The 23,599-nt window shown below is 49.0% G+C and overlaps 1 protein-coding gene across 1 annotated transcript in view; it reads right to left on the reverse strand.

Annotated features, from left to right (window-relative positions):
• Positions 1-7,828: 7,828 nt before the first annotated feature.
• ALK (ALK receptor tyrosine kinase) overlaps positions 7,829-23,599 on the reverse strand; it is a 715,534-nt gene continuing 699,763 nt past the window's right edge. Inside the window, exons 14-25 of the mRNA XM_025353516.1 lie at positions 23,456-23,587; positions 22,194-22,338; positions 18,788-18,970; positions 17,476-17,574; positions 16,827-16,979; positions 15,341-15,445; positions 13,212-13,398; positions 12,419-12,509; positions 12,246-12,310; positions 10,592-10,747; positions 10,280-10,285; positions 7,829-8,009 (exon numbers count right to left, since the gene is read on the reverse strand). Coding sequence (XP_025209301.1) covers positions 7,829-8,009; positions 10,280-10,285; positions 10,592-10,747; positions 12,246-12,310; positions 12,419-12,509; positions 13,212-13,398; positions 15,341-15,445; positions 16,827-16,979; positions 17,476-17,574; positions 18,788-18,970; positions 22,194-22,338; positions 23,456-23,587 — 1,503 coding nt within the window. The remainder of the gene's footprint in view (positions 8,010-10,279; positions 10,286-10,591; positions 10,748-12,245; positions 12,311-12,418; positions 12,510-13,211; positions 13,399-15,340; positions 15,446-16,826; positions 16,980-17,475; positions 17,575-18,787; positions 18,971-22,193; positions 22,339-23,455; positions 23,588-23,599) is intronic.

A 23,599-nucleotide genomic window follows, 5' to 3' on the forward strand; every position in this document is an offset into this window, starting at 1 on the left:
TGGTATCTTGTCATTTACCCTATTTGCAACTCTCCTTTTTCTCAGTAACTCAGGGTACATATGCTTTGAACTTTTTCCTCATGGTAATGGCTTGGGTTTGTCCTATCCCTATAAAGAATATTAAAAAGTATCATGCTTTCTACTCAAAAATGTATGTTCATAGCCACCCTCCTATTATTGTTTTGATGAATAGTGAGTCATTTAAGAAAAGAATACATTTCTACAGTTAGGATTTCACTTGTTTATTTAGTGTAGGATGGAACACTTTGAATTTAGAAAATAGAAATAACTGCCTTTTACTAAACTTTGTTTTTATATTTTGTTTTATATTTAGGGTGATTTTGAGGGGATATTTTTAAGTATGTAAGAATGGTGAGATACAGCTGTTTGCTGACTGAACCGTGGTGTTGTAATCTTGGTGTGAGTCTCTGGCACCTCCTCCCAAGAGCTCCTTGTTCCCCTCTCATGTTTTAATTTTCTCTTTAGCATTTGGTCATGCTTACTACTGATTACAGCTTCTTGCTTATTATTTCTTTCTTCCTTCACTAGATTGAGGAGTGGATTTTTGACTGTTTTGTTCACCACTTTATCCCCAACACCTAGAATAATACTTGATACCTAGTAGATGCGCGGTTTTGTTGCGTGAACAAAGGCAGTAAAGGCCACTGATTGTTGGAAATATGCTATCTAGCTAGCTAGCTTCAGACAAGGGGCCTTGTGAGACTAGGCCACAGAACAGGTAAATTTTCTTAGACATGGAAGGAAGGAGGACAAGAAAAGTTTGAATCCAGGAGCCCCGAACTTACCCCTGAAGAGTGTCGTGTAAGAGACAACAGATGCTGAGTGGTGCAGCAGTAGGGAATGGGGAGGAAAGACACAGCAGGACCAACTGGGTCAGCTCCCTTTCCCTTCTGCCTGGTGCTAACTTTCAATTCCTATTTTAATATGATGGTAACGTACAGAACGTGAAAATACGTGTGGTCTAATGTGGAGAGAATGAACTGGATCATACCCAAGTGGGGATAACGTTGATCTCCAGTATTTTATTTTTATATATATATATATATATAAATATATATATATATATTTATAAATATATATATATATATTTTTTTGAGTCGGGGTCTCAGTCTGTCACCCAGGCTGGAATGCCATGGTGCGATCTTGGCTCACCGCGACCTCTGCCTCCTGGGTTCAAGCGATTCTCCTGCCTCAGCCTCCCGAGTAGCTGGGATTACACAGGCACCCACCACCATGCCCAGCTAATTTTTTTGTATTTTTAGTAGAGACAGGGTTTCCCCATGTTGGCCAGGCTGGTCTCAAACTCCAGACCTCAGGTGATCCACCTGCCTTGGCCTGCCAAAGTGCTGGGATTACAGGCCTGATCCACCATGCCTGCCTGTGTTAGATATTTTTATTTCAGAGTTTTATTTTGAGGCTACCTATTTAGAATGTGTGATAATATTATTTAAACCACATCAACCAATGGCTAGAAGCCTATTGTGTTAAAATCATTCTTAATTGAGAAATAGTTCTAGTAATTTTAACTACTTACCAGATGGATATTTGTTATCAAAATAACAAATGACTGAATGACTCAGAGACATATAATATCCGTTGCCACATTGCAAGCCAATAGAAGAATTAATTTTTTATTTTTTTCATGCCCTTTGCTTCTCTACACTTATTTATAATACAAATACAGTGGTTAATACAAAACTCACGTTATCATGTATATTTTTAGTAATTGTTTAGTATCCCTTGGTACATAGGCCTTATTTACAAACAGTGTCACATATGCTGTTTGAATATAAAATAAGCATTCCTGATGAAGTTTATGTATAGGATGAACAAGTTAAACTTGCAGGACATGTTAAGATTGTATTATAAGCGGAATATGATGCTTTTGCTTAGGCAAAAAGATGTTCTATCATACTTTTTTGCTAATGCTTCTTTTTATGAGAGGAAGTCTACATGGTGGAATTCGAGTAGACGGGCACATATTACATTAATATCCTTTCATTATGTGTGGTCAAATGAAACTTTGTTTTATAGCTCTCTGTTGAGAGCAGCATCAAGGTGTAGGAGAAGCATTTTCCTTTTATCTTTTTAGAATGTCTTCCAATGATTAGAATGTTCATGACGATAAATCAGCAGCAAATTTCATCATACTATACCTTTCAAATAGGGCAAGTGTAGTGGTCATGGTGGTGCTGAGAAGGGGCAGGGCATTCTGAATTATTAAAGATATTTCAGGTGTTTAAATTGAGGCTGTTAGCTGAAAACATAATCTGTTCCCAAGGATCACTGGTGTCATTTTTTAAATGCTCATAAATCTGGTTTAAGTTCGGCTCTAAAATCCCTGATGAACCCAGATATGTGAGTTTGTTGCCACCGTAGCCCCAATAGACTCCTGCGTCAGGAGGCATTTGGTCTCAGGATTAGATATTTAGTCAGAGTTGTTTCAACTGGCTACATAAAATCCAATTGGGATCAACTGAACTCAGCAAGCTAACTATCCTGTACTGAATTTGAATTTTAGGCATTTCTAAAGCATAGAAGGTTTAATCATCCAAGTGCTCTGTTCTTGGCCTGTGTCCATCTGAGGGAGGTTAAGTTCTTTCAGTTCCAGCCCTTCATGACTTTATTCCAAGTGGACAGACTTAACCTTATTGAAGACTGAACTAATTATTATTTTTCACATAACAAATCAAATCAGACCGACATGGAGATGAATCATATTACGATTATATGCACAGCTTCAAGCCATGCTTTTTGTTCTTTTCTCTAGTATGACTTCTGAGATTCAGCTTGAAACTCAGTCAACAGTGTTAATGACATTGGCTGCCCCTGACAGTTCTTCTTGTTGTGAAGGGTGGGTGTTACTGTCCAGTATCTTTGGGGGAAAAAAACCCCTAAAATGGATTTTTAAATGAATTTTAATAGTCATAAAAAGTCTAATATTGATGGCAAGGGGAAGTGGATTTTGCATTACAGACAATATAGAGCATTACAGAACAGAAGAATAAAGCGAAAAATTATAGTTGCCTTTATTGAACCTGCTAATACAAATGGCTTTCTAATAAGAATTCCAGTACATTACACATATCAGTGAAAATATTGTACTTTTTTCAGATGATATTTTCTCTTACTTGAAGGGAATAGAGCTTAGGGAATTAAGAAATAGCATGAGATTCTTGAGGCCTCACTTTACACCCCCCGGTGTGTAACAAAGGAAAATCCAATGTAATTTTCTGCTTTAGTTTCTTATCCTTTATAAAACATCACCAGCTGTTTCCTGGTGCATACTTGAGGAAAAAGAATTTCTATCTTGAAAATTATTTCTTCTGAGAACTGTGAAATACTATATAAATATTACTTTGAGAATAATGCGAGAAGATTTAAATTGTTTCTTTTCTCAACTATTAGATGCAGTAAAATGTAGGAAATTTGCCCACAGTCTTCACAATCTTATCTTGGTGGGATGTTGGAATTGGCTATCTTTTTGGATTCCCTGTTTCTAGGGATCCATTATAAAACTATATGGTTCACAACAGGTTTCCAAAAATTGCCATCCAATGGCAGTGGATATCTGTATGAGCCTGAAAAGAGGGGTTCTGTCCAATTCTATGGTGATTGTGAGAGAGGACTCCTGTTCTTAATGAATTGCTCATCATAATGGCACTTGGATGCAGTTATTGAGGAGCATCAGAATCCACAGGCACCTCCTGCTCTCAAACACCTGACTTGCTGTAGGCTTTGCCACCTCACTTTGGGAATGGGCACCATATGGGTTGGCTGTGTTCCCACCCAAATCTCATCTTGAATTGTAGCTTCTATCATCCCCGTATGTCATGGGAGGGACCTGGTAGGAGGTAATTAAATCATGGGGGTGGGTTTTTCCCATGCTGTTCTCATGATAGTGAATGAGTCTCATGAGATCTGATAGTTTTATAAAGGGCAGTTCCCCTGCACACGCTCTCTTGCCTGCTACCATGTAAGACATGCCTTTGGTCCTCCTTTGCCTTCCACCATGATTGTGAGGCCTCCCCAGCCATGTGGAACTGTGAGTCCATCAAACCTCTTTTTCTTTATAAATTACCAGTCTTGGGTATGTCTTTATCAGCAGTGTGAGAACAGACTAATATAGGCACTGAGAGGTGCAAATTGTCAACTGACAAAAAGAAAGTGCATCAGATATACCACCAAATATTGGTGTGATAAAAGGTAAGTTTTATGGTTTTACTTTGCTAATAAGGTTGCCATTATAGCAAATGTAATGACAGAGAAATAAGTGGTGTGGCACTGAAAGTATGAAAGTTATTAAATGGACATGACTCATAGTTCTGCCGGCTTTGCTTCTTTCTGGAAATCATCCCTGATTAATCTCATTTTGCTATGGTAAGGATTTGATGATTTGTTAAAGAGATCTTTGAATAGAAAGATCTTTGAATAAACAGGACTGATACTAAACTCTCTGGTCTACTTCTATATAAAGATTACATATAATTTGTCTCATTGGGATAAGAGTCAAGGACACATGCACACACCAGTCATGCTCCACTGATTATGGCTGGGTGCTGGAATTTACCTTACACAGGTGAAGTCTTACAGAATCACAGACTTCACAGTTAGAAGGGGCCTTTGAGACCATATATATATATATATATATATATATATATATATATATATATTTTTTTTTTTAGATGTGAATCTTGCACTGTCACCCAGGCTGGAGTGCAGTGACATGATCTCCGCTCACTGCAACCTCCGCCTCCTGGGTTCAAGCAATTCTCCTGCCTCACCCTCCCGAGTAGCTGGGATTACAGGCACCTGCCACCATGCTCAGCTAATTTTTTGTATTTTTAGTACAGACGGGGTTTCACTATGGTGGCCAGACTTGTCTTGAACTCCTGACCTCATTTTTTAAATAAGAAAATGAGTTTCAGTAACTTGCTTGAGTCAGGGAGGTAGGTAATTGCAGTCCAGTAGTGGTAACTCTCTTCACTCCTGCCCGGTCTGCTTGCTGTTTTCTCAAGTAACTGATGAATGCTAAACTATCCAAGATGATATAATCATCTGAAGTTTTATCAATCTGATGTTCATCTATGTTAGCAAATAACCTCTTCTAATATGTAAATATTCTAGGGAGAAATACTATCCTAGCTGCTAAGGTTTCGATGTGAGTTCATTTAATAAGACTGTCTTTCACCTAACACCAGCTGAAATGAACATTGAGTGTGGAGGAAAAATAACTGCGGGTTAGTTCTCACAAGGAGGCAATAAGTCTTAGGAAATTGATGGGATGGGGAGAGAGCCTGAGGATGTCAAGAAGAGGGTTATAAGAAATGAACATGTGAAGGCACTAAAGCCTAATTTTGGTACTTGTGCTTTTTCTGAGGTTAGACTTGTAGTGCCATTTTTCCACATGAAGGGTAACACACTTGTTTTACACTTACTGAATGCTGAAGAGAGGAAGGTGGTTCCTGCAGTTTTGTGGTCACAGTGCATGCAACTTCCTGTCCCCCCCCCCCACCCCTCATGNTTTTTTTGTGTGTGTGGCATGGGTTGTGTGTGTCTGGGAGGGGCTGTAGGCATGGGTGGGGTGGGGTGGGAGGACCTGTGGACATTGGCAAACCTGATGCTGAATCTAGACTTGCAGAGCATCGCCAGCCAGTGCACCCATCTGCATCCCTCCTGGGGCAAAGAGTTGGAATCAGGATTTTATCCCCATCTGCCACTGGAGTGCGGCACTTCCTCGGACTCAGCTGTTCTCACGGCCATGGTTGTGGGCCTTGCTATGGGTGCTCCCTATGGTGGGTTTGCGGGATGGAGTTGGAAGATCAAGTAGGTGTGGGTGCTGCTTGATGGGAATGATCAGAGTCTCTGCTGCCTGCCCGTGTGCATGAGAGTCCAGGGAGGGAGAGCCGCGGCTCTGAGGGCTGTCTGCGCATGGGTTCCTCTGAGAGCACGTGTGAGTGGGAGGCCCCTAGGGCACTGGTGTTCCCTTCAGGGATGCCCTTTAGGTCAATATCCTACTTTTACTGTTGAGAAAACAGGAGTGATTTGTTTGGTATCACAGCTTCTGAGGGGCTATTCCCAAAGGATAATATATTCTAAAAATAAAATAGAATAATATTGAGATTGCTTCCTTTCTAAAGCATTAATAGCTTCTCCCTAAGTATTCAGAGATGAACCATCACAGGACAAAGGGTAGGAATCCTTTTGCCAAGTGAAAAACAGAATAGGATTTTTCTTTTTTTTTTCTTTTTTCTTTCTTTTTTTTTTTTTTTTTTGAGATGGAGTCTCGCTCTGTTGCCCAGGCTGGAGTGCAATGATGCAGCTCACTGCAACCTCTGCCTCTCAGGTTCAAGCGATTCTCCTGCCTCAGCCTCCCGAGTGCTGGGATTACAGGTGCCCGCCACAGGGCCTGGCTAATTTTTGTATTTTTAAAGTAGAGATGGGGTTTCACCACGTTGGCCAGGCTGGTCTCGAGCTCCTGACCTCAGGCGATCTGCCCGCCTCAGACTCCTAAAGTGCCGGGATTACAGGTGTGAGACACTGTGCCTGGCAGATGTTTTAAAATTGATGCATATAAAGATGAGAGGGAATGATGAAAAAGAGGCAAAGAATGCAGATGGGGAACATAAAGTGCTGCAGAAGCCCACTTTGAAAAGTGGTGAGGAATGGCCAGGTGCAATGGTTCATGTCTGTAATCCCAGCACTTTGGGAGGCCGAGGCGGGCAGATCACCTGAGGTCAGGCATTTGAGACCAGCCTGGCCAACATGGTGAAACCCTGTCTTTACTAAAGATACACAGATTAGCCAGGCATGGTGGCACATGCCTGTAATCCCAGCTACTCGGGAGGCTGAGGCAGGAGAATCACTTGAGCCGGGGAGGCAGAGGTTGCAGTGAAGCGAGATTGGGCCACAGAGCCTGGGCAACAGAGCCAGACTCCATCTCAAAAAAAAAAAAAAAAAGCAGCGAGAAGTCCCCACTTTTCGTTGGCACCAGATGTCCCTTATGTGTTTGGAGCCAGCATTGCCATCGTTGGTCTCTTGCCTGTGGACTGTGGACCTCTGGAATCCAATAAGCCAACTGTATTCTGAATGTCTTCCATACAGCCACTACCCACAGGCATTGCCATGTCCCAAATAGTCACAGACACTGTTGTGATTAATGACCTACACCTTTATAAAGAGATTACTGAATTCTTAATGGCTTTTGTCATTATTGACTGAATTCATGGATACTAAAGTACAGCTCTTACCTATTCCTGGCATATAGGAAGCCCTGCATAAATATTTACTGAATAAATATTGGGTCTGTAGAATTTTTTTGACATTAAAAAGGGATCTTCATTCCCGAAGAGGTGGAGTCCTGGGACCAAGTGCTGTTTTCATCTGTACCCACGCATTTCGTTTCCATGACAGGCACGGCTGACCTGGGCATCCACTCTGTCTACCGCGTCTGCACGTCCGTTCTGTCATTTCATGTTTGCACAGATGTTGTCGGAGGCCAGAGCCTTTTATCCCATCTCAAAGGGCCTTTGATCCTGATCTAAGGTCTGTGGAGCCACTGAGCTCCAGAGCTGGCAGGAAGTGAGGACAGAGACCTTGTCTGATTCTGCACCCCAAGCCTGGTGCCTGCACACAGTAGGCCATCAGGGAACCCCTGGGAGTATCAGGGTGATTCCAACAAGTGCATCAGGTGGAATTCAGGCCTCTGAAGTCTGAGTTTCAGCATCTGGAGGCACACCTCCACCCACTTTCTCTTCACAGCACATGTTTCTCCATCCCTCATGTCCCTTGGCCGATGCACCCTCTTTTATTCTGTGTAGGATTTACTGATAATAGTCCTGTCTGTATGCTGGAAATCACATTCCTTTTTCACAGTCCACTGAATCCTTATCTTACAAAGTTGGATTTTGTGACCCTGAGAATCCATGCAGGAAGCCCAGCTAAGCCCCAGGGAAGCTGCTGCCACAAACACATCCGCATTGGTGGCTCTGGAGGACAACAATTGGACATTTGAAATCAGCCAAGGATCCCAGGAAGGACAGCTCACCTGGGCCTGGTGGGTATATGGGAGGCGGGGAGGACCATGACTGGGGTGCTGCCGGAGTGTGCCTGGTTGGCAACGAGAGCCACACAGAGGAAAAGCGGGGCCAGGGGTTGAAAGAGCAGATTGGGTGAGGGTGGGACTCTGGCCCTGAGACGTGGCTCTTCCAAGGGCAGGCCCCCTCCCCGCTGTGGGCGACCCTCAGGTAGTGCCTGCTGTTAGAGGGCAGAACTTGGGGACAGGCTCCTGTTAGACTCTCCAAGGGCGGCACTCTGGGTTGGGGGTGGTGAGAGATTGAATGATCTGCCTTTCCTTGCTGGACTTTGTTCTTTGTAATAATATTGGAATCATCTTTCATCATCAAAGGAGAGAGATGCCTTTGTGTTTGAGAGAGGGAGAAAGAAAGGGGAAGAGAGAGAGAGAGAGAGAGAGAGAGAGAAGGCCCCCTCCTCACTCCTGCCCTCTCCTGCCCCTGAAGTCCTTGAACTTGCCAAGTGCTGGGCTCCCAGACTCCCTTTGCAAAGTCTCTCTCCTTTGCATACATACGACTTTCTCTTCTTGAGCCTCAGGAAGGTCCAGCAGGAGAACCAGGGCTGTGCCTCTCCCCAAAGTGTGATACCACGTGTCCCCCACTGACAGCAGCGCTGCTGAGAATCTCAGGGCATGAGGGTCAAAGGCTCTGCCCTCCTACATGGTGGTGGGAAAGCCAGTGAATCTGATGCTTGTACCCTGGCAGAGATGCTGGGATGCCTGGCAGTGTTGGCTTTAAGCACCCAACCTCATCTTGATAGTTTACAGTTTCCCAGAGGGGACCACTGGATAAGCAGTAAGTTGGAGAGAGCACTGAATCAGGAGTCATAAGGCCTGAGTTCTAGTCCCAGCTCTTCCACTTCCTGTGTGGCCACGGCAAGTCCCATAATCTCTCTGGGCCACAGCTTTCTCATTCATAGAACTGGGGAGAGATCTGCATCGTCTGTTCATAGGGTGGTGTTGAGAAATGTGAAAGGTCTGAGGAGGATGCTAGCTGACGAGGGCTCTTATGAGACAGGGGTAGTCTTTATCTCCCTGCTCCCTGCCCAGTCCTCCTGCCAGGTATGCTCAGGTGCACACACATTCCTCTTCTCAAGGGGTAAGACAGTATTCTTCTTAGATACCGAGATGGGTCACCCAGTGGCTAAGGTGAAGGTATTTTACATGGATCCTGACTGAAGGTGGAGATCAGAACAGCCATGACCTTGCAGGGCTTCCATCACCACTTTGAGTCCCTGTGAGCAGTGTGGTCAGGTTGGGCTTTCTGGAACCACTGGCTGTTGGTCCTTCCCTGCTTTCCTGGGGGCGGGAGGGTGGCCGCTGCTTTTACTGTGCAAGTCTTCCCTGTGATCCCCACAGTACAGTGGTTCCTGGAGGAAGCCTAGATCCTAACCCTGGGGCCTGCTCAGTTCCAGTTCCTGGTACCCAGGGCCTGCTGAGGACCTGCAGACCCAAGCATGGGCAGCTGGGCTCTGGGTCTGCCCAGGGTGCTATGTTTAATAATTTAGAACCACCTTTGAGATGTTCTAGTCCAATCCTCAAATCTCACCTGTGTGGATACCCAGGTTAAAGGTTTAAGACTGCCCTAAACCACATGGGTGTCTAATGGCCAAGTTGGGGCTGGAGCTTGGGATTCCTGGGTCCACCCTGGGTATCTTCACTTCCCAAGCTCTGTTAACCATAAGATGTGTGTAGCACCTTCCTAAATATGAGGTTGGAATGTCCAGGCATTATTATCCCTACTTGAGACATGAGGACAGTGGGCTGTGAATGAGAGTAGCTGCAGAGTGACCTGCCCGGGTCAGTTGCTTGAGTAGTGACATGGCTGGCATGAAAGTTCCCCTCTGTGTTTGTCTCTAGTTTGGTTTTCCAGAGTCAGCAGGCCATGAGAATGGATCCAGGCTATGGAATGCAGATATGGTTTGGATTTGTGTCCCTGCCCAAATCTTACCTTGAATTGTAATCCCCATTGTTGGAGGAGGGGCCTGGTGGGAGGTGAGTGGATCATGGGTGGATTTCCCCCTTGCTGTTCTCATGATAGTGAATGAGTTCTCATGAGATCGGGTTGTTTAAAAGTGTATAGCACTTCCCCCTGCATTCCCTTCTTTCTGCTCCAGCCATGTCAGATGTGCCTCCTTCCCCTTCACCTTCTGCCATGATTGTAAGTTTCCTGAGGCCTCCTCCCCAGCCACGCTTCCTGTACAGCCTGCAGAACTATAAGCCAATTAAACCTCTTTTCTTTATAAATTATTCAGTGTCAGGTAGTTCTTATATAAATGCAAGAATGGACTAACACAAATGCATTGCAGGAGCCTTGCACAAGCTCCTTGGGCCTGGGGCTTAGCCGTCATCTACCTCTGTCTTCTGTTCATTCTCTTCCAGTCAGTCACCCCACTATCCAAGCCTAAAGTTGATTCCCTGGGTTCCACTGAGGAACTTGCTACCCAGGCTGCCCACTCTTGCTCCTTCCATCCTTGCTCCTGTCCTTGGCACAACAACTGCAGCAAAGACTGGTTCTCACTCACCGGGCGAGGGCGGGTCTCTCGGAGGAAGGACTTGAGGTCTCCCCCTGCCATAAGCTCCAGTAGGATGAACCGGGGCAGGGCCTGCAGGCTCACCCCGATGCAGCGAACGATGTTCTGGTGGTTGAATTTGCTGCAGAGCAGAGTGGGGTATAACCAAAATTAGCTGAGTCTGGGCGAATGTTAAATTGGGGGGAACAGGATACAAAGTTACATTTTCAGCAGCTACAATGTATAAATGCATTCTGTAAATAGGGGCAGCAGGGGTCCCGGGCTGAGCCTAAACCCAGAATCTCGCTGGTGAGGGAAGAACCAGAGCAGGCTCCACAGGAGTTCCGTTTGCAGGAGAGGGGCTGGAGGTGCGAGGATGTTGCTCAGGCACTTGGGTGAGAAAGTGTCTCGAGGGCAGGACGGTGTCTTTCTCAGATACTGGTGCACGGACTGGGCACTAGAATTCATGGTCGATTTCTCCCAGGAAGGTCTCAGGCAGAAGGTGAAGCAAAACAACTGCTTCTAAGAGAGACTGGGTGAGACTTGCCAGGTGACAGCATGTGAAACAGAGCCAGGAAAAGGGGATGGCCTCATAAGTCCATCAGTTTCCTGTGGATTCCTCACGGAGGGGACCAAGACTTGGGTTTTCTTGTTAACATGATCCCTTTAGAACACACAGGCAGTGGGGCCTAGGAATTCCACATGGGCCAACATGTGCATGCATGTGTGTGCATACACATACATGTACATGCCCCCACCAAGTGTTGAAAGACTGGGTGATTAGACACTAACATATAATGGTTAGTTACCACCAAGTAGTGAGATTGAGCGATTTGGGTCTTCTTCAATATAATCTCATACTTGCCAAGTTTTATTCATAATCAGGAGTTACATGTATCATCAGAAAATAAATGTTATTTTGTGTGTTCTCCTGTGACTCCAGACCTCACAGCCATATCGCTCACATTGCCTGGCCTTGTTACCCCTGCCACTTCCACCAAGGGGACATCCCAATCTGCCCCCACCTGTCAGGACGTTCAGAGACTTCCTGGTATGATGGGGGCCATGAGCCCCCACCTGATCTTGAGGTCAAACATCTGCCTCCTCCTTGAGGGGATCTGCTGCCACTGTGGACGCCCTCAGGAGCCACAGGCACTGAGACTCTCAGCTTAAATACAGACCCTGGAACCTCAAGTCAAAAGGTGTAGCCAGCTGAGACTCATCCCTGCTGATGGGAGCCTAGGATGGGGTGGCCTTCCATCATATTAGGAGCACATTTACTGGGATTGGTGAAGGGTCTGGGAGGGAGATTGTATCTTGTACTGTCAAAGTCTAGCATGTTCCATTTCTTAAGAAAAAGTGAGGGGAGAAGAACCAATGGAGAACAGCAGGGAACTGGTTGCAGACCGTGACATCGGTGGCATTATTAGGCCACACAGATTTTGTTTCTGAAACAACCACCAGGGGTTGTTCCAGTCTGGTAAGAAGTGTCTAGAATGTTTGGGAGTCTCCTACTGGAGAAAAAGGGACATGCTGGGGACAACACCATTTCCCTTGGAGACATCGATGTGTTAAAAAACCTCTCCAGGTTCTTTGGGGCAGTGGGGAGTTGGGGTGAGGGTGTCTCTCTGTGGCCTTACCTGATGATCAGGGCTTCCATGAGGAAATCCAGTTCGTCCTGTTCTGAGCACACCTCAGGCAGCGTCTGGGCAGAGAAGGGGAAGGTGGGGAGGAGGAGGAGGCTGTGAGCTGACAGCCGCAGCCTACAGAGTCTGCAAGCCAAGGGCAGGCTCAAGAGTGAGCCACTTCTTACCTTCACAGCCACTTGCAGGGGGCTTGGGTCGTTGGGCACTCCGGACACCTGGCCTTCATACACCTCCCCAAAGGCGCCATGGCCCAGACCCCTGTGCAAAGGAGAAGACAAGATGAGACAGAGTGAAACAGGCCACAGTAATGAGGCAGCTGGGGCTCCTGAGCCCGGGGCTCACATTTAGTGGACAAACACAAGAGGCAGGGGATAACGTACACACTCAGGAGTAACACCCTCAACACGGCTGTGCTATGCAATAAGAAGGATTCCAACCAGGGACTCATGACAATGGTCAAATGTTTATTCATTCAATCAGTAGTTATTGAGTCTGATATTTGCCAGGGACACAGGGGTGTATGAACCATGGCTTTTCCCTGGGGAGGCTCATGCTCCTTTAGGACAGACATATCGCCGGGGGGTACTGGCTGGGGAGTGTTGCCAGTGAGTCACAGAGAAAGGTACAGTTGCTCTAGATGCTCAGAGGAGGGGCCCTTTGCTCCCCTGCTCCCCTGGAGGGAAGCAGGGCCAGGAAGCCTTGGAGAGAGCATACCTCAATGAATTTTGAGGAGAGCCCTGGTTCTCCTCTCATTGTATAAACTCCATAAACATATAGGAGTTAGTGTAAACCAACACACATGGCCCTGAATGTCAAGGCCTGTCCTCCTAGGAGGGCTGGGGGTGCCCACAGGGAGGGCTCTGCTGACCTTTTGTGGCTAGAGGAGTGTGTGATGCTGTGATAACATTCAGCCCCTAGACTGCAGCCCCTCCCCTCCCAGGACGGCAGCAGGGCGCTCACCGAATGAGGGTGATGTTTTTCCGCGGCACCTCCTTCAGGTCACTGATGGAGGAGGTCTTGCCAGCAAAGCAGTAGTTGGGGTTGTAGTCGGTCATGATGGTTGAGGTGCGGAGCTTACTCAGCTTGTACTCAGGGCTCTGCAGCTCCATCTGCATGGCTTGCAGCTCCTGGTGCTTCCGGCGGTACACTGCAGATGGATGGTCAGCTGCAACATGGCCTGGACCAGGCAGCCTGGCCCTTGAAGCACTACACAGGCCACTTCCTACAGGAAGCCTCCCTGGATCTCCGTATCCTCCCCTGAGCTCTGAACCTTTCCATCATACTTAGAAATACTAACAAAATGATTCTAGATGTGAAGGTGTGTCTTTAATTGAAACATGATTTAAAGTAAATGTAAAGCTAAAAATCACAAACACAGAAAAGAATTATTTGTATTATACAGGGCAGAGTCATGTTAGTCTGGGTCCTCCAAGAAGCAGACTGGAGACGGGATTAGACCCAAGATGGTCTGCAGATTTTATTAGAAGAAATGCCCATGAGAGGAAATGGGGAGGGAGCCAGGGAAGGCTGGGTGAACCAGCAGACCGTGTTGCAAGTCTGACCCCATGTGAACGAGGGAGGGAGGGAAGGTTGGGTGGAAGCACCCTGGGTGCCATGCAGCCTAAGGAATTTTCAGCAAGGCCCTAAGGCGTTCTGGAGCCAAAGTCAGTCATCAGAGGAGTCCCACGGCTCCTGGGAATTGGCCTGCCTTAGTATTTCTGCTGTGCCAGCCACGGGGTAGGGCAGCTTCACTGCAATCACAGCAGTGGATTTGAGGGTGCAGCTGGGATCTTGGTCAATTGTGTTTCCTATAGTTGGAGAACTGCCAAGCCGCAGAGTTGGAGAAGAGCCACAGAATGAAAAGATCTCTAAACTGGTGTCTGGGGATCTGAGCTCTAATTCCGCCTTTTGTTACTTACAAGCTGAGCCGTGAGGACCAGGTCACAGGACCTCTTTGGACAGTAGTTTCCCTCTCTGTAAGCAGGGATGGTAACTCCTGCCCTGTCTCCCTAACCACTCCCACTCCCCACCCCCAGGGTTGTCAATGAAATGAATTCACCAACGTAAAATGGTTTTGAAAAGTTCTAAAGAGCTCTACCAATGTGAATGACCATTATCACTCCTACGTGTGAGGATGTGCTGGAAGGCAAACTCCATGGGAGCCAGAACAAAATTGTGATTCAGAGGGTAGATTCTGTGTGTAAAGCCCAGCACCCCCAACACATGGGCCAGGGCAAACGAGTCACCCACTATGTGCTCAGTTCCCTCCTCTATGCTATGGACCGACCACGATCAGATTAGGGTTACTTGAGGATCGAATGAACTGAAATGTGTAAATTGCTGAGCATGTAGTAACCATGCAACAAGTGTTAACTCCTATTATCCTGTCCCTTTGAGGGATGGCACCATATGGGGACGCAGCGTGTGCTGCCATCTCCCTTCTACTGGAAGATCCCTTTGCCTGCAGGGGCCTGGCCTGTGAGGGCTCCCAGGAGCCTTTCCCTCTGCCCTATTCAAGCCTCTGCCCATCTGTACTGGGCATGTCTCTGCCAGCAGTAAGGGCTGGTTGGGACCACACTGAGCTCTCTGTGACCTGCAGGTCAGCTCACCTTGGCTCACAGGCTGAACAGAAATATACTCAGAAACCGAACTTCCCATCTCTCTGCCTGGAGGGTGGTAGAGGGCTGGTTTGGAGAAGAGTGGGCTAGTGCATTATACAGGGTGGGAGCCAAACAGCAGCTGTGCCCGCAGAAGCACATGGGAGCTAGAAGTGATGTCTAGGGCTGGGGGCGAGCTTTCCCCATTGTGATGGACACTGAAGAGCGCTCCCCACCCCCTGATCAGCCAGAGGATACACACGGGGCTGAGGTGCAGAATCAGGGGCTCCTCAGGGAACTGCAGCTGCTCTGGTTGGGGGAAGGTTGGGAGCTTCGGTTTTGGCTTGGCCTGGGCTTCCCTAATCACCACCCCACCGAGTTCCAGGGACTACCATAATGAAGTGACACCCTGGCACCCGTGGCACAGCCTGAGACACTATTCCGTCCTGCCTTCCCGCCTCCTTGGGAGTCCCTGGGGCTCTGTGCACTCACCAATCATGATGCCGGAGAAAGCCAGGACCAGGGCAGCCACGAGGGCAGAGGTCACCACGGAGAGGATCAGTGAGAGTGGCAGGTGTGGCTCCGGGGTGGGCGACACTGGAAGACAGGTCCCAGTGGGGCACTGACAACCACACCCGTTCTCCTTTGAGCTGGTCCCAAGTCAAAAATAACCTCTCCAGCTGTGACAAAAACTACCTGCTCCCTCCCATCTTTGGAGACCTTGTCACACTTCTGTTTTCAGAGAATCACGAGCAGGACCAGACTCATCCTGTTTTTACAAGCGTTTAGCTGTAGCTTTTGAGTGGAGGGAAATTTAACAGGGATGAATATCAATGGCGGGACGTTGGTTAAAACATGAGCTGCACAACTACAGGGTGAGGATGGAAGGTGAAACGAAAGTAGATCTGGAAGAGATGTGGGGACCGCAGGTGACCAAACAACAGGGTGCGCTCTAAGTAACCCCCTCTGAGGCTAAATTACTTCCCTGTGGCCCTGAGGCACTGGGCTTAGAGTGGGGAGGGGTCCTGTGCCCTCTGCTGGCCAGACCACACGGAGGCATCGTGCTTGGTACTGGACACTACATTTCAAAAGGGACATCGACAATGGAACACATGCAGAAGAGGGACACCGGTGCGGTGGGGGGAGGAGACACAAAACTGCATCTTGTATGAACTGCTGCAAACAAACAGGTTATTTAATCTGAAGAAGAGTTAAAGGAGGAGGATTGGGACAGGTGCGGTGGCTCATGCCTGTAATCCCAGCACTTTGGGAGGCCAAGGTGGGTGCGGTGGCTCATGCCTGTAATCCCAGCACTTTGGGAGGCCAAGGCGGGTGGATCACCTGAGGTCAGGAGTTCGAGACCAGCCTGGCCAACATGGTGAATCCGTGTCTCTACTGAAAATATGAAAATTAGCCTGGCATTGTCGCAGGCGCCTGTAGTCCCAGCTACTCGGGAGGCTGAGGCAGGAGAATCGCTTGAACCTGGGAGGTGGAGGTTGCAGTGAGCCAAGACCACATCATTGCACTCCAGCCCAGGCAACAGGAGTGAAACTCTGCCAAAAAAAAGAAAAGGAGGAGGACGGGAGCCCTGTCTTCAAACACTGCACATGAAAAGCTGCTGCTGTAAGGAAACCTAGGAGAGGAAGGTTAAGGGGACAGGGCTCCGGCTCTGAAACTGCCCAAGGGAACAGAGCACCTTAGGAGCAGTGAGATCCCTGTCACCGGGCATGTTTAAGTGGGGGCAGAATGGCCCCTCAGTGGGGACGGTATTCTATACCAGAGGACTTTTAAGACTCCTTCAGGAGCCATGGCCCACCTTTTACACAGGGGTCAGAGCGCTTGAGCTGTCGCAGGTAGGGGAGGTAAGACAGCTTACAAAACCGAATCCAGGGTGTCCTGGAACCCAGAAACCACCTGTGGTCATGCGCCAAATCTCAGGCTGTCTGTCCCTCTGCCTCCCCCAGCCCCGCCCCCTTACCAATGCAGGAGACGCCATCCTCTGCCAGCACTGTCCCGTGGTCACAGAAGCAGATGACCTTGTGGCTTTCAGTGTCCATGTGACATTCGTCTACCTCACAGTGACTGCAGTTTAGATAATGCTTAATATTCACTTCCCCATGGCCTTCCATCACTGGTGACAAGGAGGCAGGGTCAGTCACCGGCCGAGCCTGCTTCCCCACTCCCAGCCTCAGTACTGTGTCTCCAGGTGGTCACTGTGGGTGCTCTGGTCCCTGTTCCTAGGTCCCATAGCCACTGGAAGCACAACTGTGTAGGGGAGTCTTCCTGTGCATATGGAGAGTGCAGTGGAGGCAGCTGGCATGGGTGCCTATGGATGTTTGCATTTGTGCCGGTGGTGGGAGGAAGCCCACACATGTGATCTTTAGGTTGGCTGGTGCAGGTATTGGGCTGTTGTTGTTACCTTTCCTAGGATTCTGCCTCTGTATTCATATTAAAGCACACATCCTGACTTCCAGAAAATGTGGTGACCTGCGCTATAGGAAGCTTGCCTGCCAGGGACCCATAATTGTGCCTCTGTATCCTGGATACATGTCAGAGACTCTGAGGTTTTAGCTGGGTGGGAGGACTGACCTAAGGAAGTTTGTTCTGCTGCCTGGAAGAGGGGCTACCTTTTAAAGCTGGGGTGTACAGGATGCCCAGTGGACTGATGAAGGAAACCCCATCTTCCCCATCCATTTCGGGGTCATTGTTTGAGGCTGCATTGCCGCCTGAGTAGCAAACCAGAGCAGAGTTTAACATGGGGGGTGGGTGCCAAAATCAACACACATGCACGTCAGCGGGGCATGCAGCTCTGGCCAAAGTTAGGGGGTCACTGGGGCTTCAGGGATAGGGATGCGGGGAGGGAAGGGAGGCTCAGGGCACAGAGGCTGCACATGGGATTTGGCCCAGTAGATGCTGGGTGTGTGGCCACTTTCCCCTCAGGTCCAGGCCAGCTCTGATGGAGGAGGGGCCTCTACCACTTTGCTGGGGGCCCACTAAGAAGTGGTTAATGTGAGCAAGAGTCCGAAAAGTTCTAGTCCTTCTAGGCTGGGATACGCCCGTGGTGCCTCTCCCAGGACTGGTCAGGATGAGGAGTTGCTCTCCAACCCCACTGGGTCAGGGTTGGGGTGTGGCGGGGTGTGGGGATTGCGGGAGATGAGCCCCTGTACCCTAAGGCTCCTGTCCCTCCTTTCACCTGGGGCTGGGCTATCTTTGGGCTCCCCCCTCGGGCTCCTCCCACCCACCCAGCTTGGAAAAGAAGAGCATGTGGTTAACACAAGCATCTTACAGACAGCATCAAAGCAAAACACAGACATGAACACCACAGAGCATGCATGCATTCGTCCTAATCTGTGGGGAGCGGGGAGCCATCATCTCCCAGCCTCTCAGCTTCAGAAGGCTCTGCTGACTGTGCTCTGAAGCCCAGATGAAGCAGCTGGGGTCAATGGCCGGCTGCTTGCTGAAGGGCTGGGCTAAGCCTGCCTGCAGTTGCCCTTGGGAGTAGCTCCCGTCAGCAGGAACAGCAGCGCCTTTCAGGAAGCTGGTGGGCTGGGGTAGGGAGCAGGAGTGAGGAGTCCATGAAACCACAAACCAGCCCCTTCAGGAGCTGGCTTGGCCAGGTCATCCAAGGGAGGCTGAGGGAGTCCTTACGGGTGACTCAGAGACTAGTCTGGAAAGCCAAAGCCTCTTTATCATCGACTTTGGGGGAGATCAAGAATCACATGGGATCTTGATGTTGTCGCTGAGGAAGCCTGGAGGCAGGATGCTGGCTCGAGAGCCAACACCCTGCCTCTGGCAGGTCCAGCCAGGCAGAGAGGGAGGCGTGCAGTCACATCACAGTCCACACTTGGGCAGGCCAGGGGAGGGCCGGGAGAGGGCAGGGAGGTGAGGAGCCTAGGACTAAGGGGGGGGAGTGACACCTTGAACACGAATCATCTTTACCTATATATCCTCCGCCTCCTCCACCTGAGGAGCACCCCCCTCCACCCCCTCCGAAACCCCCTCTTGTCTCCCACCCCCACTTCTTCATGGCCTGGGGGCAGGAATGTCCTCCGGTGGCACCCTCCAGCAAAGATTTTCCGGCCCAGAGCAAGGAAGTGTTATCATTCCAGCCACCTCCACCACCTGCGGGAAGAGATAGGGAACCCGCATGAGGATGCCGGCCAGAAGGATGCAGGACGCCTTGGAGGGCGCCTGCACCAGCTCCAGCTTCCAGGGCCCATCTTCAGTAGGAAAACCACAGTAGGAAAACCAGGAGGCTGCTTGCCCTAGGGAGACCTGTTTGGCCACAGCTGAGTACACCCAGATGAGAGCGTGCCTTGTACCCCTGCTTCCTGCCAGTCCTCTCTGGCTCAAAAGGAGGGGCTGTGCTTGGTTAAGGATTGGGGGACGTGGGCAGACAGGCAGCATGGTGACTAAACTCGTTCCTCTATCTTCTCATCATGTCAGCCAAGCCCCATAGTGCTGGACCTTCATTTCATTAACTGCCTCCCATCCTAACAAGAAATGGGACTCATCAGTCTTTGAGCAGCCAAATGTCAAAACCCTGCACTAAAGTTCCTTGCAGGAATCCTGGACTAGGCACCACAGAGCCCACTGCTGTCTATGAAACCATGGGCAAGAATGCCCATTCTGAGCCTGTGTTTCTTCACTTGTAGCTTGGGGATAATAAGATCCAGCTCATGGGATTGATGTAAGATCAAAGGAGACAGCGAGTGTATGAAATGCTCCACAAACTGCCAGGGGTGAGGAGTGTCAGGGGCTTGAGAGGCAGAACACATGCGTGCAGACAGCCTCACACCTCGGCTCAGCCTGCTTAGAGGTTCTCCAGGGCCAGGCTCTCAGGAACCGCTCCAAGGTCAGGAGCAGAAGCCCTGGTCGGTGGTGGACGATGCCCTGGCAACAAAGGCAGCCTCAGGGCTGTGCTTCCCAATGACTGGGGCTGCTTTGGGCTCTTGCAAAGGAAGCTATCTACAGAGCCGAGGTTGAGTGTAGCCACAGGTTGACCACAAGAAATCTCTTCTGCTAACCTTTGAGATTCCAGGACATCCCCTATCCCTACTGTTCCATAGGACATTTGAACAGACATCTACAGTTGTCCCTCAGTATCTGTGGAGGATTGGTTCCAGGATCCCTCCATCACACCAAAATAAATGTCCCTTTATATAAAGTGGCATGGTATTTGCACATTCTCCCATAAAAAAAATCATCTCTAGATTACATATAATACCCAATACAGGGTAAATCCTATGTAATAGCTATTGTATTGTTTAGGGAATAAGTCTGTACATGTTCAGTAAAGACACAATCATCTTTTTTTTTTTTTTTGAATATTTTTGATCTGTGGTTGGTTGAATCCAACGAACACAGAACTGATGGATAGGAAAGGGCGACTGTATCCTAAAAACCCTAAAACCCTTTCTGCTGCAGCGATGATGTGTGGCGGGGACCTGGACATTGACGGGGGAAGGTGGAAACAGCAGTGTGTGTGTCTGCCGGAGCCCTGCGGGTGAACCGGCCTGGCAGGGTTTCTGGAAGCACTTGTGGCCGAGATTCCTTGGGACCCAGAGGGACCTGTAGGTGGGATAACTGTCTTGCTAGAAAGAGGAAGCCAGGTTTTGAAAATGAAGCTGAGGTCAGGAACAAGCTTGAATCTAGAATGGGGACAAGCAGAGCTGAGGCAAGGCCATCAGGCAAGCTGCGGGGACTTTGTCAGCCATGAGACCTGCAGGGGTGGGTGCTGAGCTTGGGTTTCGCTGTCCTCCCTTCTGCTCTCAGAGGAGGGTGTGGGCCTGTCAAGGCGGTTGTCATGTGGCAGAGGGAAGGCCCCTTAGGCGCCATAGGGGCCAGAAGTTGGCTCTGGTGTTTGTGTAGGGCTGTGAGCAAGTGCATAATAAATAAATCAGAACGAGATGGTGGAGATCATGTGCTGTGCTTTGATCCTGCTCAGCCCCCAGCTGAGGAGGTTTCTGACCCCACACCCATCTTGCAGCCTTCGAGCAAATGTGTGGAAAGGAAAATAACCCATATAAAAATCAGAACAACGGTGTTTTAAAAATACGAACTGAGTCTGGCCAGACGCAGTGGCTCACGTGTGTAATCCCAGCACTTTGGGAGGCCGAGGCAGGCAGATCACTTGAGGTCAAGAGATCGAGACCAGCCTGATCAACATGATGAAACCCCATCTCTACTAAAAATACAAAAATTAGCTGGGCGTGGTGGTGCGTGCCTGTAATCCCAGCTGCTCTGGAGGCTGAGGCAGAAGAATCGCTTGAACCCATGAGTCAGAGGTGGCAGTGAGTCGAGACCGTGCCACTGCGCTCCAGCCTGGCGACAGAACAAGACTCCGTCGCAAAAACAAACAAACAAACGAACGAACAAAATTGTCTCCATCACTAAACAGCTCGACCATGTTGAGAAAAAAAAGAGTCATCAGGCCTTGGTGAGCCCATTGGCTCTCCTGTAAAACAGGAATGGTATCTGCCTGGAAGCCTGCAGGGTTGTTTTGACAGCACATGTGCAACAGAGGCGGAGGTGCTTCAGGGTTTCTCAGGTGCTGGGCCTCGGTAGGGGTGCTGTGAACGTCACTGGAGAACCTCATGGTGGACCCATGACTGTTTCTACTCTTCTATCTCTAGCTGTTCTCAATTGAGAGACAGTTTGCACATTTGTTTTAATTAATCCCAAATCTTAAATGCCTTCTAAGATCCTCCCACAGTCTGATTGTGTGGAAGAGAAAATACAAAAAGGAATTGCATTTTCTGTCTTTAGGGGTGGCTGACTTTAGAGGAATCAGGGAATTGATACTCTCTTCCCTGCCTGTCTCGCATTTTTGTGCTTCTGGCTCCCACTAATGAAGGAAGAGAGCTCAGCCGTGGAGAGTCAAGAAGGAGATTTTCCAGTGGCGTATGCTTGGGTCTGGCAGCCCTGGGCCTGGAGGTCTGTACCATAGGGGTCTAGGGGGCCTGACATTGCCCAGAATTTTTTCATCTGCTCACATCTTAACTGGGGGGCCCATCTGCCCCTGGAGGAAGAAGGAATATCCAGGGGAGGCTCTAACACTTGCATGTTGGTAAAACCCAGGGAGGGTCAGCTGGCTGATTGACGGCTGCTCCCTGCCTCACTTTCTCAGTAACCTTCTATAAGTCCAAGCTCCAGGTCAGCAGGACGGCCTACAGGGCTCCCAGGGTGCTGCCTGCCCTCCCTCCCTGGATATTGGGACCAATATCCAGAGCTCCCAGCATCCCAGGTGCCAGTGACTGAGATGCCCTCAGGCATGCGATGGCATCAGGGCCCAGCTGAAAGCCTGGGAGAGGTTCCGGGAGAGGGCATGCTTGCGGCGCTTTACCTGCGGCTCCGGAATTGCCGTTCAGCCCTAGAACCGAGGAGTTATTCTCCAGTCTCTCTGGGTGGAACGTGTCTGTCTTGGCCCCATAGGCCCTGCCGCCACCTCCAGCTGCAATGATCAGGGGCACCGGCACTCCATCCTTCATCTGACCGGGGAGACGTTGAGACATTGAAAAACCCAGCTGTGCTTCCCCATGGAGCCCCCAAGCCCTGGTTAACTCAGCCTGACTGAGGGTTTGCTGGGCAGTGGGGTGACCTGGTGACCTCTCAGTGGTCTGAGGTGGTTTGCGGGCTGTGAACCCTTGTTACAATAGCCCATCAACTCCACAAGCTTCTCTATCAGTCAGGGTTCAACCAGAGAAGCAAAACCTATACACCAAAAGCAAAATATGTATACCAGGAGGTGCGGGTTGATCTCAGAGGCTGCTTCCTCCACTTCCTCCAGCCCCTTTCCTGAAGCTCCTCAGACTGGCCTCAGAGGTCTGGATGCTGGTGATTAGAAGCAGGTCTCTCTGTACTCTCTCTCCCTCATTCTTAGGGGTCTCTGACTCTGGCCCCCAAAGATTCAAGATTAAGCCCTCAGCATCACAGTCCTGTGGGAGGACCTAGCAGGTGGCCTCGGTCTTCAGTTTCTGGCCTGGCTGTGATGATGTCAGAAAAATCTACCTTAGGACAGAGAGCTGGTCCAGGAGGGCACAGTAGGACCCTCTGAAAGTAGGATGGCATAGGCTGTGCATGGTGAAATTGGGCTGCTGTATCAGTAAGAGAAGAGTCTACCCTTTCCTGGACAGACAGAATCTATATCGCTCTGGATCTCAGTCTGCTCATCTCTATTTTTTAATTCTTTTATTGGTTTTAGAGACAGGGTCTTGCTCTGTTGCTCAGGCTGGAGTGCTGTGGCGTGATCACAGCTCACTGTAGCCTTGAACTCCTGGGCTCAAGGGATCCTCCTGCCTCAGCCTCCCAAGTAGCTGTGACTACAGGTGCAAGCCACCACAAGTGACTAATTTTTAAATTTTTTTTTGGTAGAGACAAGGTTTTGCTATGTTGTCCAAGCTGATCACGAATTCCTGACCTCAAGCGATCCTCCTGCTTCAGCCTCCCAAAATGCTAGGACTACAGGAATGAGCTACTGCACCTGGCCCTGCTCATCTTTAAATGGGGATAAGAGCATCTGAGGTGTTTCTGTCCCAGGGCTGTCATGAGGCTCTAACATCGCAGATTCACAGAAACCTGGTGGAAATCTGGCGGTGTAGACCTTACCTTAAATACGTAGGTGGCTCCACCCCCTCCTCCTCCTCCTCCTGCCCACTCATGCACGCTTCTGTTCACACGGATTTCTTCTTCTATCACATTGTTCTCTCCAATGCAGACTTTCTGGATTAACTGGTTTGTCTGTAGAAACAA

The sequence above is a fragment of the Theropithecus gelada genome, chromosome 13 (genome assembly GCF_003255815.1).
Source record: "Theropithecus gelada isolate Dixy chromosome 13, Tgel_1.0, whole genome shotgun sequence".
Classification (NCBI taxonomy): Eukaryota; Metazoa; Chordata; class Mammalia; order Primates; family Cercopithecidae; genus Theropithecus; species Theropithecus gelada.